Source organism: Malus domestica, chromosome 08 (genome assembly GCF_042453785.1).
Source record: "Malus domestica chromosome 08, GDT2T_hap1".
NCBI lineage: Eukaryota > Viridiplantae > Streptophyta > Magnoliopsida > Rosales > Rosaceae > Malus > Malus domestica.
In genome coordinates, this window is record NC_091668.1 from 8,897,655 (window position 1) to 8,911,228 (window position 13,574).

At 36.6% G+C, this 13,574-nt stretch overlaps 2 protein-coding genes across 2 annotated transcripts; one reads left to right on the forward strand and one right to left on the reverse strand.

The window, feature by feature from the left end:
• Nucleotides 1-8,409: 8,409 nt before the first annotated feature.
• LOC103441135 (uncharacterized) lies at nucleotides 8,410-9,784 on the forward strand. The gene has a single exon (XM_008379837.4). The coding sequence runs from the start codon at nucleotides 8,666-8,668 to the stop codon at nucleotides 9,548-9,550; it is 885 nt and encodes a 294-aa protein (XP_008378059.3). The 5' UTR covers nucleotides 8,410-8,665; the 3' UTR covers nucleotides 9,551-9,784.
• Nucleotides 9,785-12,063: 2,279 nt separating this feature from the next.
• LOC103441289 (early nodulin-like protein 2) lies at nucleotides 12,064-13,056 on the reverse strand. The gene is made up of 2 exons (XM_008379978.4): nucleotides 12,825-13,056; nucleotides 12,064-12,558 (listed from the first exon to the last, which is right to left on the reverse strand). Exons 1-2 carry the CDS (start codon nucleotides 12,997-12,999, stop codon nucleotides 12,299-12,301), a joined length of 435 nt encoding a protein of 144 aa, XP_008378200.1. The 5' UTR covers nucleotides 13,000-13,056; the 3' UTR covers nucleotides 12,064-12,298.
• Nucleotides 13,057-13,574: the final 518 nt, after the last annotated feature.

Consider the following 13,574-nt stretch of genomic DNA (forward strand, 5'->3'; position numbering starts at 1 on the left):
GATAGATATTGTTGATATGACGTTGATATTTGGTATCAAACGTCAATATAACACTATTAAAATAACATTGATATTTGGTATCAATACGTTAATATAACGTTGTTAAAATGACATTGATATTTGATTGCTTTATCGTCGTGTAGGTCGGTCATGTCGCTCAACCAGGTCATGTGCAGCCCATGCACACAATCCACATGCACAGGGAAGAAAACCACAGTATAACCTGAGGCCCCATAAACCCAAAAGTGAGCTGCACTCGATTCAATCAGTGCTCCAGTGTAACAAAAGTAATGGACAACAACAATGGGCTTCTGGCATTGTACGCAGCCGCCCGGCTTCATTTTGTCAAGAAAATGCTAGGATGCATGCGCGCGGATTGACTATAGATGGTTATTCATGCTTGTGCAGGATTAGTGACGCTTAGGATCAATTATTGTATTCGACAGACGGTTTAACTTTAAATGGACTATCCGACCTATCCATAAAAGAGTAGGAAGCATTAATTTGTTGATGAGAAACTAAGCCAATTCGAAGTTGTTGATGTCTATACCAATCGATCATATAAGAAAATTTTTAATTCATTTCTTTCCAATTAAGCTTCATTCCTATTAAATCTGGAAGTTCTTCACTAGCGTTGGGGTTTGTATCTGCACGAGACTAAGTAATACCTAAATGCAAAGGACCCTAATTTTTTATGAGTAAGTCAGACAATCTACTTAGTACCCAACTGCCAGACATAAGAATTTTCGACGTGATAGACAATCAGACATACATAGAAAGAGATAAATGTAGAGCGTACATTTATATTCTCGTAAATGTATTAAATTAAAGATTGTCAAGGATAGTTATCCAGAAAAACCTGACCCAAATGAATTTACATAGATTCCAAGCTACATCCCTTATTGGATAGGGGTTGGGGTAGGTTGGTAAGAAGAATATAGTTAATTAGATCTTCCCCACAGACTAGAGTGAGAAGTCTTGTGATGTATTTTAAAAATTGAATCCATCTGTCAACAGCTTGCATATTCAACAAATGTCCATTTCAGTTTCTGTGTGTAAAAGCGATTTGTTACATCTTTTGGAAGCCTACCAATGATTTTGTACGCAATACTTTCTATTTACGAGTCAGCGTAGGTTATCTCCCATTTTAGTTATTTGTATGTGTTTACTCGTATCTTTGTTTGTCTAGAAGAATGATCGAACGTCGTAGACAATGCGAATACGTACTTGCGGCCAGAGTTATGTTCGTACATCTATACACACGTATGTAAAGCATCAAGATACCATTTACTAATTTTCAGGATTCACAAGTTTTTTTAAAGGAATCAATACATAAAAAACGAATGAGTGCCGAATCATACAAAACGAATTAGTGCCAAACGAGAAGTAATAAAGGTAGGGCGCATCAATACGTGTGGGCATTGGTGGATCCATATAAGGACTCGGAGGGTTCCGGGACCCCTTGGAAGTCTGAAGAAACACTTGTGATCGACCTTCGGGAACCCTCCAACAATTTGGGTAGGTTTAGTGGAGAGGCATGTTGTCTCCATGGATGTGCAGGTAGTCGTGCTTATAACAAAGAAAAAGAAGAGGTTTTTAATTTTTGTTTTAAAAAACCTAGCCAAAACGACAACATTTTTAAGCCAGGTCATTATAAAAAAATTTAAAACTAAAATATCTTTGATTTCTCTACAGAGTTCGAGAATCTCGATCTTTTCCGGTATCCCCAAATTATATGTAATAACTCTCAGCCCCAATCATCGCAACCTTTCAACTTTAAACCCAAGTTACCCTATTCCCCACCATCATTTGCCGTTCCACCACCTTTAGCTGCCTAATTTTATTTCTTCCAAATTCACATTAGTTTTTTTAATCCTAGACTCTAGTCCCAACTACCAATTAATAATATATATATATATATATATATATATATATATGTTACATTAACAGATTTTATCTTTATAGAGTCACTAATTGTGTTATGTTACTGAGCATAATTTGTTGGTTTTATTACCTTTAAGATTAATCTTGATTTATTCAATGAATCAAATTCAATAGAAAATAGTGATATGGAACCAAATTAGTCTAATATTTTTTTTTTTGAACTTTTATATTGGGATCCTTTGATCTTGAAATCCTGAATCTATCACTGTATGTGCGTCTCATCCTTATTAAGAAAATTGTACATATATGTGATAAGATAATCATTTTACAAAAATAAAACAAAAAAAACAAAAAAAAAGGATAAAAAAATGGGGGGAATAAGAAAAACGAGGAGAACACCAAACAACCGTGGTTAACCAAATTGTTGACCGGCACGAGCAGGACAAGGCACCAGTTCTCACGCGGTATTGCCGTATTGGCTACCACCCTAACTGTAGGACCGACCCAACCAGTGAGAAAATGACTGGAACACGGGAGATACCACTTGTTTTTATATAAACAGTAGGAAATTTTACTTTTTAAGTAATTAATTTTTTAACACACATATCCTATCATTTGTATAATGACATGAAATGTATCATTCCGTGGACCGATCATATAAAAAAATTTCTCCCAACCGACAATTGGGTTGGAAGGGGACATCGCGGAACCCAGTGATAGTTACCAGACCAGGTATCCCAAATCTCCTCCCATCAGTGAAAGTATCTGCCAACTAAAATACGAGTCCAAATTTGGGGCCTACCTCCAGCCTACAATCGACCGTACACAATCACCACTTTCTGTTTTATTCTCTTCATATTTTTTTACCCTAATTATGGAATTTATGGATGAGTAATGAGTATGGATTATCAAACTTTATCACTGGATTTTATTCACCAAATGATTGAATTATTTTAATTTCTTTTAAGTTTGGGCGTACATTTACGATGTTTAAGGGGTTTGTATTCAATTTTTTATTTTTTTTTTTTACAAACGTCTACACTAAAGAGAGGGGGTGGACTTAGTTTTACAATGTGTTATAAATAATGTGGTTCAAACTCATTTTTGACGAGAATCAAACATAAGACCTCTGCTTACAAATGAAGATGAATACTACTAAACTGTAGTATTAAGTGACAGGCGTTTGTGTTCAATTGATTAATAGTATTCATCCTAGCATTTGAAATCTAAATTTAATTCCCTCGTCTTACAATCATTTGAATGACAAAAGTTTGAATACGCAAAGTAAAAGATTCTCACATAGGTGAAAGAAATAACTTTGCAAGAATTTATAAGAGGTTAGATTACTCTGCACCTTAACTTCTTCATGGTATCAGAGCAAGGTTGACCCACGTGAGAAGCCCAATGGCCAGATGTACTCCTCGTCACCTAATTCGTGTTGTCAATGTGTTTGGCTTGAAAATTCGTCACGCATGAGGGGCATATGAGGATGTAAGTGTAAAAGAGTCACACATCATTTAAAAGAAAAACATTGCGAAGACTTATAAAAGGTTAGACTACTCTCTGAATTATCAATTAATTTTATGATAGAATCTCAATTTATTTATTATACATCTCTCTTACTTGTCTCTTGATCGTTCCTACACTCATCATTGATCGATCACACAATGAATTATAGTACATTTTTCTTATATCAAACTCGACTGATTTTAACACACCTCTAATTTGAAACTAAAGAACACATTAAGGTTAGTGCCCTACAGCCCTTGGGCTTGTTATCTACTAAAGGACATTGGTACGCAGTTTTGTTGTATGTAAAATTCGAAACAAGTCGGTGACCGTGACTAGGGATTTGGTGCCAGCTGTGGTATCAACTTCCCAACTGCTGCTTGCCAAAAGTTTCACCCAAGGCCAAAATCCATAAATAATGCCACGTGGGCGGCTAGGATGCAATCATTACAACGATTGTGTTCAGATTGTGGGAGCTCCCCTACTGAGCTTGTCCGCGCGTGCTTCTCAGGTCTCTCGCCACAAAATTCGAAAATTACTAAAAAAACTGATACTTGTACGGCGGTGGGGTGGCGTACGTACGTACGTAGCATTTTGTTTGTCACGTAAATGCATGCATGCACAATTCCGTTGATTGCGTTCTTAGAAAACAATTACAAGATATTATCTACTTGTTAGAGGCATTATTATCCTCATGATCACTTAGCTTACCCTTTCATCATTCCATTGTTGTAACTTCACATCTCTATCATGTTTGAGATGTATCTTCTCATAGAAATTAGAACTCTCACTAATGTGACAACTTGCAAGGCGTCCATTCAATTAGCTTTTTCCTTTAGGTAAAAAACATTTAATTTAAAGAGAAACCTCGGTAACACTCAAGATCTCTAAAGTGATACAAAAGACCGTTCCTAACTTGTTGAGGAATACAATCATCCCAAATACACAAATTATTGCAATTGTGTCCAATAGAAGTAATATAATCAGCAGCAAAGTTTGCTTCTCTATAGACGTGGTTCCACTTCACCCAGTCAATGGAGGAAGCCAGTCATGATTCTCCAACGTACTGCTTCCCACATCAATGACAATGTTCAAGTAGCCCTCAACTATGACCTTCCTGATTCAGTGCTGTTTGGTTAAATTCAATTTTTGTCATTTTTCTTTTTCTCTATAGATTTTATCGGCTACTATTTTATTAAAAAAATTTATCATTGTATCAGAAATTGAATCATTAAATCTAATTATAAACATTAAATGAATTCGTCATTTAAAAGATTCGAACGTGTTTGTACCGTGAGATTATAAATCGATCAATCGACAATCACTTTCCACGTTTTGCACTGGACAACAAAACAATCGAAAATGTTTTGGGGTGTAAAGTGAGGGTGATGCTCGACGAGGATGAGTAGGGGGAAGTGAGCTTTATTAGACGAGAGCCTCAAAAGTCAAAGACGGGATTCAACTGGAATCACGTGAGATTCTTACAGCCTGGGAGTGGGGCCTTCCTACGTGGAAGACGTTGAAGTCATCCTTAATCTTAATTTTTGTAATTTACAAGTAGGCCCTTCCCTTTTATCGGGGTTTGCTTTTTAGGACAGGTTCGATCAGAAGCCGTTGATTTCAGTGACTCTATAGGCTCTAGGGGTTGACTGACGGGGACCTTTATCTACAGCTGTTAAATTGGTGGTAGGCTATAAAAAAATTTAAAAAAAAAAAAAAAAATCTGTGGCTAAAAAGTGGTCAAAAAAGTTCGTTGGGCCCCAGTCGCCGTTCTAAAACGTTTGTGTTGTGTATAACAGCTTTGCGTTTCCTGTCATGTGTTAAACGCTCCCTAATTTATAAGTACTCACACTTCTTGTCCCATGTGAGTGATTTTATTACTTTTTATTTTTATTTTCGTTTTATTTTCTCATTCTTGCCCCTCTCTAATTACAATGGCTCAATTTCTCATTACCTCGCACGATAAATGATTCTAAGATCAGTCGTTAAATCGGCTTATGTGCGTATGCACGACTAATTTTTTCAAACGGTGTTGAAAAATGTCCAAAGTTATTGCAATTAATCACGTAACAGGTAAGACAAAATCGACTAATGTAAGGATAAACAACTTTTTTCAACTCTACTTGCACAATCTCATAATTCAACCACATGCGTATATACCTAACAATACTTATTTATTCCTGCTCAAAAAAAAAAACAATACTTATTTATTTATTAAAGGAGATTTAAGTTAAATCTCTTAAATTAGTAGCCGGGTCAGAATTTTATAACAATGGAGTCACATTTTGACATAAAAAACTTCATTAGATCATTTTGTTGAGCTTTTGATGTATACATGCTGAATTATGTCGCATTCTATCTATTTTTGCTAAGGACTATCGAGTGACCTTTTTATCGAACACTTGTTGCACCATACGGTCGCACACAAGAAATAAGAGAAGAAAAACAAAGGAAAGAAAAGAGAAAATTTACAAGTCACTAAACATGGGGTTGCAGAAAAGAAGCAGTAGTTTATAATTAAGTATTTTTGAATCATTCTTTTAATTTACCGCAATTGTGTATATGGATCATATACAAATACAAAGATACATATACATTAGGGTTATGAAGATATTGGGGACATAAGAAGTCAATGACTCCATATTGACTCCATTACTGTCTTAAACGACAACTGTTAAATTATAAAATATTAAATTTAATACCTACTCTTGAGTTAAAGTAAAAAAATATCGATACGTACAATTAGAAATTAACTATAGGTATCTATCCATATTCTTGAAAAACTAGTCTTCATACAAGCGCGTGCGTACAATTAGAAACTAACTATAGGTATCTATCCATATTCTTGAAAAACTAGCCTTCATGCACGCGCTCACACGCGTGCATAATGCATTTTTGGAATCACGGTGTGCTACGCACGACTTACAAGTTTTAAATGTATTTATATGCATAAATTGACAAAAGGAAAGTCAAATATTTGAAGTAAATGAATAATTTTAGATCATGTTAGAAGAAACCTCTTGTTTGTACCATACCTGACCAATCCCAAAATTACCGAGCACTGGTCAACGTTCTACCGTCAAAGACCCAGAAGAGTTTCCCTCCAACCAGGAGGCCAATCACAGTGCAACACGTGTCGACATCAGAAGCCAATCATAGTGCGACACGTGTTAACATCAGAAGCCAATCACAACACGACACGTGTCAATGTTAGAGCAAAGCTAGAAACTCTCTTCTATAAAAGGAGATCATTCTCCCATAATATTTCCTAATGTCATTTGTACTAAATCATTCACTAGTACTCACAAAATGAGAGCTTGAACCTATGTACTTGTGTAAACCCTTCACAATTAATGAGAACTCCTCTACTCCGTGGACGTAGCCAATCTGGATGAACCACGTACATCTTGTATTTGCTTCCCTGTCTCTATCCATTTAAATATTTATCCACATTAGTGACCGAAGCAATCTAGCGAAAGTAAAAAACTTAACAGTTTCTGTTGTACCTAAGTCCTCACTGATTTTGTGCATCAACACCTCTCATAAACCAATTAAAGCAGTTGAATTCACATAATAAAATCGGTCTATATAGAATTTACATTAAAATAGAGAAAACAATATTTAACAAACAATTGATTGAATCACATTATTGCTAACCCATTGTGAGGCTAAGCTCATCCCCTCCCCATCTCCCATAGTGTAGATAATATTGTTTGTTAAAAAAAACAAAAACAATCATTTGACAATAAATTTAATCACAATATTATCCGTGTACGTAAGACTTTTTTTATAACCGGCATTACGCGCGCTCTTAAGATGTTTTGAACGTGTTTAAAAATAGAGAAAATAATATTTAATAAACAACTGATTGAATCACATTATTGCTAACCCGTTGTGAGGCTAAGCCTACCCCCTTCCCCTTAGTGTAGATAGTATCGTTTGTTAAAAAATAATAATATTCATTTGACAACTTATTTAATCTAATTATTATCTGTGTGCGAAATACTTTTTTTATAACCGGCATTACATGTCTCTTAAGATGTTTTGAATGTGTTTAAAAATAGAGAAATTAAATCACATTATTGCTAGCCTATTGTGAGACACTAATTAAAAAAAAGTACCAAAACATTAATTATTAAAAAAGCATTGTTAAAATGATGAAAATGCCCCTACCGTATTTGACACATTATTTTGGGATGCCTTTGAAGTTTTTGATTTTGAAAACATTTTCGTCCAAATATTTTTGTCGAAGTTTGGTGACACAAAAATCATCATTCACGTTTTGTATTCTCTTTTATAGAGGAGGGTACATACGAGGTAACCTTCATGATTCATTACGAAGACAATACTACAAAAATAAGTCAAACATTTCACAATCACCGATCCCAATCAGACGTGGTTTATATTAAATTATTAATTCAGTTTTAGTTACATTTCTAATTTTTTTTAGTTTAAAATATAGAAAAACTAATCAAAAGGGTTTTAAAATTTTAAGTTTTAACGATAAGAGTAAAATAAATGGTAAAATAAATAGTAAAATGATTGATTTTTTAGTGTAAAAATGTGATTCTTCATTAAAGTAAACAGTACCAAAAATTTTTCGTTAAAATTTCCTTAAAATATATACATATAGGATATATATCAGAAATTTAGAACACGAGCAGCTCTAAATCTAGATAATAACATGCATAAAACGCAAGTTAGTGTTAATTCTGGACACATATCATATTTTAGTTAGATTATTCAAACCGTTCAGCATTATTATATGACAAGACAAATCACATACGATAAATTTGTGAGGGATTGATTTGACCTCGCTGCCTAATTTACACAAAATTCACGTGTTGCATAAACTTGATTGATAATATCACGTTGAACAAGACACACAATTCGAAATTTTAAAATTTGATCTAACGTTTAAAATTATTATCATTTTTAAAAAGAATTTATGTTTGTAATTGTTTGATCAAATTTTAAAGTTTAAATTATGTGATTTTATAGACTTGGTGGAAAGAGATCCTTTCCCAAAACATGACAGCTCACATTGTCTCAATATATCGGGGGAAGCCCGAAATGGTAAATGAACAAAACCAGAGGCTCCAGAGAAGGAAAAAAAAATCCGGAAAAATAAATATACGATGACATAAAACAAGGGGTGCGCATGTACGCACTCGGTTTAAGTTAGCAAACCCGCCCACTTTACAAACGCCAGTTTCGTGGAAGTACCCTTCTCCTCCCCTCTCTATCTTCCATAAAAAATGCTCACAAGTGCATGCACCTCGCCCCTAAATATAACACCCAAAACACAACCTTTCTCTCATTCACTCCTCCTCCTCCTTTCTCTCTCTCTCTCTCTCTCTCTCTCTCTCTCTCTCTCTCTCTTGCACTCACTCCTCACTCAGCTCGAACAAACACCATCACTATTTCCATGGAAGCGATGAATATGTGCTCGTCATCTACTTCGTCTTCCGGCACTTCCTCGTCTGAGTCTTCCCTCCGGAGAAATCCCAACAAGCCCGAACGAATCAAGGGCCCGTGGAGCGCTGAGGAGGACCGGGTCCTGACCCAGCTCGTCGACCGCTACGGGCCTAGAAACTGGTCATTGATAAGCCGGTACATAAAAGGTCGATCTGGGAAGTCGTGCAGGCTCAGGTGGTGCAACCAGCTAAGCCCCAGCGTCCAGCATCGACCCTTCTCTCAGGCCGAGGACGAGACCATCTTGGCCGCACACGCTCGGTTCGGAAACAGGTGGGCCACCATTGCCCGCCTGCTTCCGGGTCGAACTGACAACGCGGTGAAAAATCACTGGAACTCGACGTTGAAGCGGAGGGTCAGGGGAGATCAACTAACGGAGGGTGGTAGTTTTGGGGGCGGCGGCGGCGGCAATGTGAGTAGTAATGAGGGGATGAGCACGAGTTCGGTTTCCGGATCTTTGGCCAATGGGTCGATGGAGTTTGACCCGTTGACGGAGTTGACTTTGGCACCGCCGGGGATTGGTAGCGGAAGCGGCGGGGCGATGGTGGGGGAGCAGCAGAGGAATAATGAGAGTGTGCCGTCGGGGTTTTGGGACGCGATGAGGGACGTGATCGCTAGGGAGGTTAGAGATTACGTGGCGACAACATTTTCAGAGCCTTCGGAGCTTCATAGATTAAATTAATCATGTTTTTAATTTTCTGATTATGTTTTTGTTAATATGTTGGCTTCGATTAATTCTCAGAGGCAAAAAAATGTGAGATTTTCCAATGAATATAATTTTAAAAAATATTTGAAATTATGAAATTGTAGTTCGGTTGGAAGTGGTGTTTCCAGCCTGTCACCAACGAACAAGTGGAAGCTGAATGGAAAAGACAAGAAAGTGGAGGATGTTATATAAAATTTCTGTTCACTGACATATGATATTGTTGAGATGATTTAAAATACTGGCAAGTAGATTTTAGAATATCTCGTTTCGTCACATTTATCGAAAATCTAACTTTGTGGCGAATGTGTTCGATTGTGTGGATCATTCTTCTTGTCTATGAAGCTTCGGTGGAATCTTCCTATTGAGGCGAGATCAACTTAATTTTTGAGATTTTCATAATTTTAGATGCCCGATGGATTTTTTTGTTGTAATTCAATTACTTTTTTTGTTTTCAAAGTGTTGATCAAATCGTTCGGACAATTTTACATGTTGTACATGTTCGTATGACAATTTTTCAGAACCTTGAGATTGTCTGTCGCAGGAACACGTACTAACATAAAAAACATTGTGTGAGCGGTGAATTAATCATGTAATATATGTTCGTATGCCAGTTTTGCCGTAACTAATTTGGTATGAGTGGGAATTTAGGTATAAATATGGACTAGACGTTTGCATAATATATTAACAATTTTGGTAGCTAATGAAATTCCAGCTGCTGAGAGAATATAATTAGTTTATAGCATGTTGTGTTCATCCATTGAATTGATACACGGAAGAAAAGTTAGGATAAGAATGTATTATTATGCAATACCAACGAACGCTAACGGCTAATCACCACGGAGTGGTTTAGTGGTTGGAGATGAATTTTAAACTTGTATTTTATATAGTACATCTTGGGTTTGATTATTGCCGAAGTCTTCTCTGCCGCGGAATGGTAGAATGTCATGGCGAAGCCACTAACTGATCTTTTATTTTATTAATTTTTTATTTTTTATAACATAACAATATCATCTACATTAAAGGGCTAAGCCTTACAATGAGCTAGTAATAATGTGGTTCCAATTCGCATTTGCCGAGAATTGAACCTAAGACCTCTCACTTACAAATGAAAAGAAATACCACTAGAATAATACTAAGTATAATACTAAGTGTGACCTGAATATTGATGGAAAAATGAGCATATTATTTGTTACATCTTAATTAACAAATAAATTGGGTAAAGATTTCCAAGAAATTGACTATATACATAAATGAGTCCATTTATTTATCTTCAATCATACATGAATGGAAAATATTATGGAAACTAGATTTTTTATCGGTAACGAGAATAAAGTATCGTCTTCTACTCTGGATACACTCCTAAAGAACTCTCTAGTTGGTGTGCACCAGAATTAAAAACGCGCAATTCTGGTTGCCCGGATCAGTTCCACAACTTGTGCAACCATTAAATCAATACAAATGACATGAGAACTGAGGATTTTTTTCTTCAAGAGTTGAGATTTGTACCATTCAGAATCAAACTGCAATATGTTTCATGTTTCCAAATAAAAACAAATTCAAACTCTTTGAAAAACGATTTAACACCCACCACCACTGACTTCTAATATATTTGAAAACTAAGTACGAAAGGACTTTTCACCATCTTTTCTTCCACTGGGGGAAAAGCTAACAAAGCATACGTACGATCGAATAGCGGCACCTTGTTTTGGCGCGGTTTGATGGGAAAGCAAACTGTCACTCGCATTGAAAAGTCGTGTTCCCCACTTCTGCTTCTACAGAAGCACTTTTGGATTTGTATAAGCAATTCATGAATGCATGGTCTGCATGTTTTAAATGTGTATGCCGAACCTCCATCGTAGAAAAGGCTTTCTTGAATGTGATGTGTGTCATATGAGTAAAAGAAACTGTTACAAAAATTCTGGACTGTTAAAAAGGCCCATAAGGCCAAAGGCATAACTACAATACGAGGTAGCCTGTACGAGACAAAGATGCAGGAGGCCCACCCATTATGAGAGAGAATGTCGGATGCGATTAGGGTTGTAAATCGATTAGAAACAATTCGAGTTAGTATTCGACTCGGTTCCTATTTGAATCGTCGAAGCTTAACTCATCATAGAAACAAGCCAAGTCTGGTTTGACTGGATTAAGAAGCAAGCCAGACTGGAACATTAGTATTTTATAACAATTATAGTATGGCGCCTCGCAATGTAAACGAGGCTAGGATCATGAGTCCCAACCATAACGAGAGAGTGCCGGATACAGACAGTTCAACTCTTACTTAGAAATCTCATATTGAGTAATGCTCGGAGGACCAGATATGTTAAATATGAACTAATCATTTAGACCAGAGTAAATGTAATCAATGATTCAGATTCACAGTCTGACAACATAAACATATGAAAGATTCAAATAGTCTAGCTAGCAAGAGAACATTTTCCTTGAGCTGAACTTTTCTTTTTCTGTTTTGTTTTACTGGAACGTAAGATAAATTTCAAACAAACCAAATCATCTTTATTGCGAACATGAAACTCAACAAAGAAAGACAAATTAATCAAGCAAATTTCCACCTACAAGTATCATTGGGGAAATTATTTATTTTTACTTAAAACCCTCCAGAATTATTGAACCACATAGTATCAATCTGGTGGATGTATGTGTATAATGTATTTGGTATGCCGTCTCTTCTTCCCGGACGTTTTATTTGTGTGTTTTCAAACTCTGGGTTTAATTATTCCAACGTGGTAGTGGGACGGCAAAGAACTTCATCAGCCCATCCTTGCAGTTCTTGCCATCTTTTTCACCACTGGCAAAGTAATATGGCCTCCACTGAGTCAGCTCCACCTTGAAACCGTCGCCACCTCCCTGCATCTGATTCGCCAGCAGCTTGGCTTCGCTGAAGTCGCAATTGATGTAGCTCCACAGGTTCGGCAGTTGGTATACGCTGTAGCCGGAGTTCGCATCGCTCGGTGGATCGTACTTGAACACTGCAAAAGTTAAACCAAGAGCATGCACATAAGCATAAATAGTTGAGGTACGTATGCATGCATGGAATAATATCGAGCTATGGAATGGACATCTGTATGTCCAACCAACCATCGGTATTGTCATTGATAATGCGTCAATATCATTGTCACAAACCAAACAAACTGCCATGTTAATATGTTATCGTGCAATATAAATATAAGCATGTCTATTGAAATTCAAGAAAGGATGTCATGCACAGAGAATTTTGATGTTAAAGGATACTAACCTAGTTGGTCATTTATGTAAAAGGGACTGTTTTGGAGAGCCCAGTCAGTGTAGTTGTAGCCGAAACGCCAGCCTTCAGACCCTCCAACGACGACGGTTCTGGCCTCAGTCACTGCCAACAGAGAGGCAGCAGCTAGGAGGAGGATGAACCCTTGTGCATTAGAACTCAAAGCCATTGTTGCTCCTCTAGGGTTGTCCTTGTAAAAAATCTATACGCTTGAATGTGTGAGAAGGTGATGAGAAAGCATGAGAGGGTTATGGGGTTTATATAGGAAATCAAAAGTGATCAGATTTGCCTGTTTCTCTTTGGTTGGTAAAAATTTGAGGCTTTTGATTCAATTAAATTCAACATTTTCACATTTCTCAGGTTCCAGAAGCTGAATTTCAAAACCCTTTTTCTCATTCGGTAATTACTGAATTGCCAACCTTCAGATTACAGCATGCCTTACTCATTAGTTGATTGTGTGACAACAGGACCAGAAAACTGGAGGGGTAAAAGAGTAAAACTGATTGGTTGACAAGTGCTTCTGGTCGTCGTAAATTTGGTAATTATCCATTCAGAGCAAGAATTTCATGTAAATGCAATTATTCGTGGCGCATTAACAGTTTAGAGGTCAGCTATGGCAGGAGGGTGAGTGTTGGACCGTGGGTTGGTTTAGAGACGAGGGTTCAAGCGTCAACAATTTAACCGTAAATATAGACGGATTCTCTTATCCAACCAGGTCTTAATCTCGATAGTATTATTGTCAAA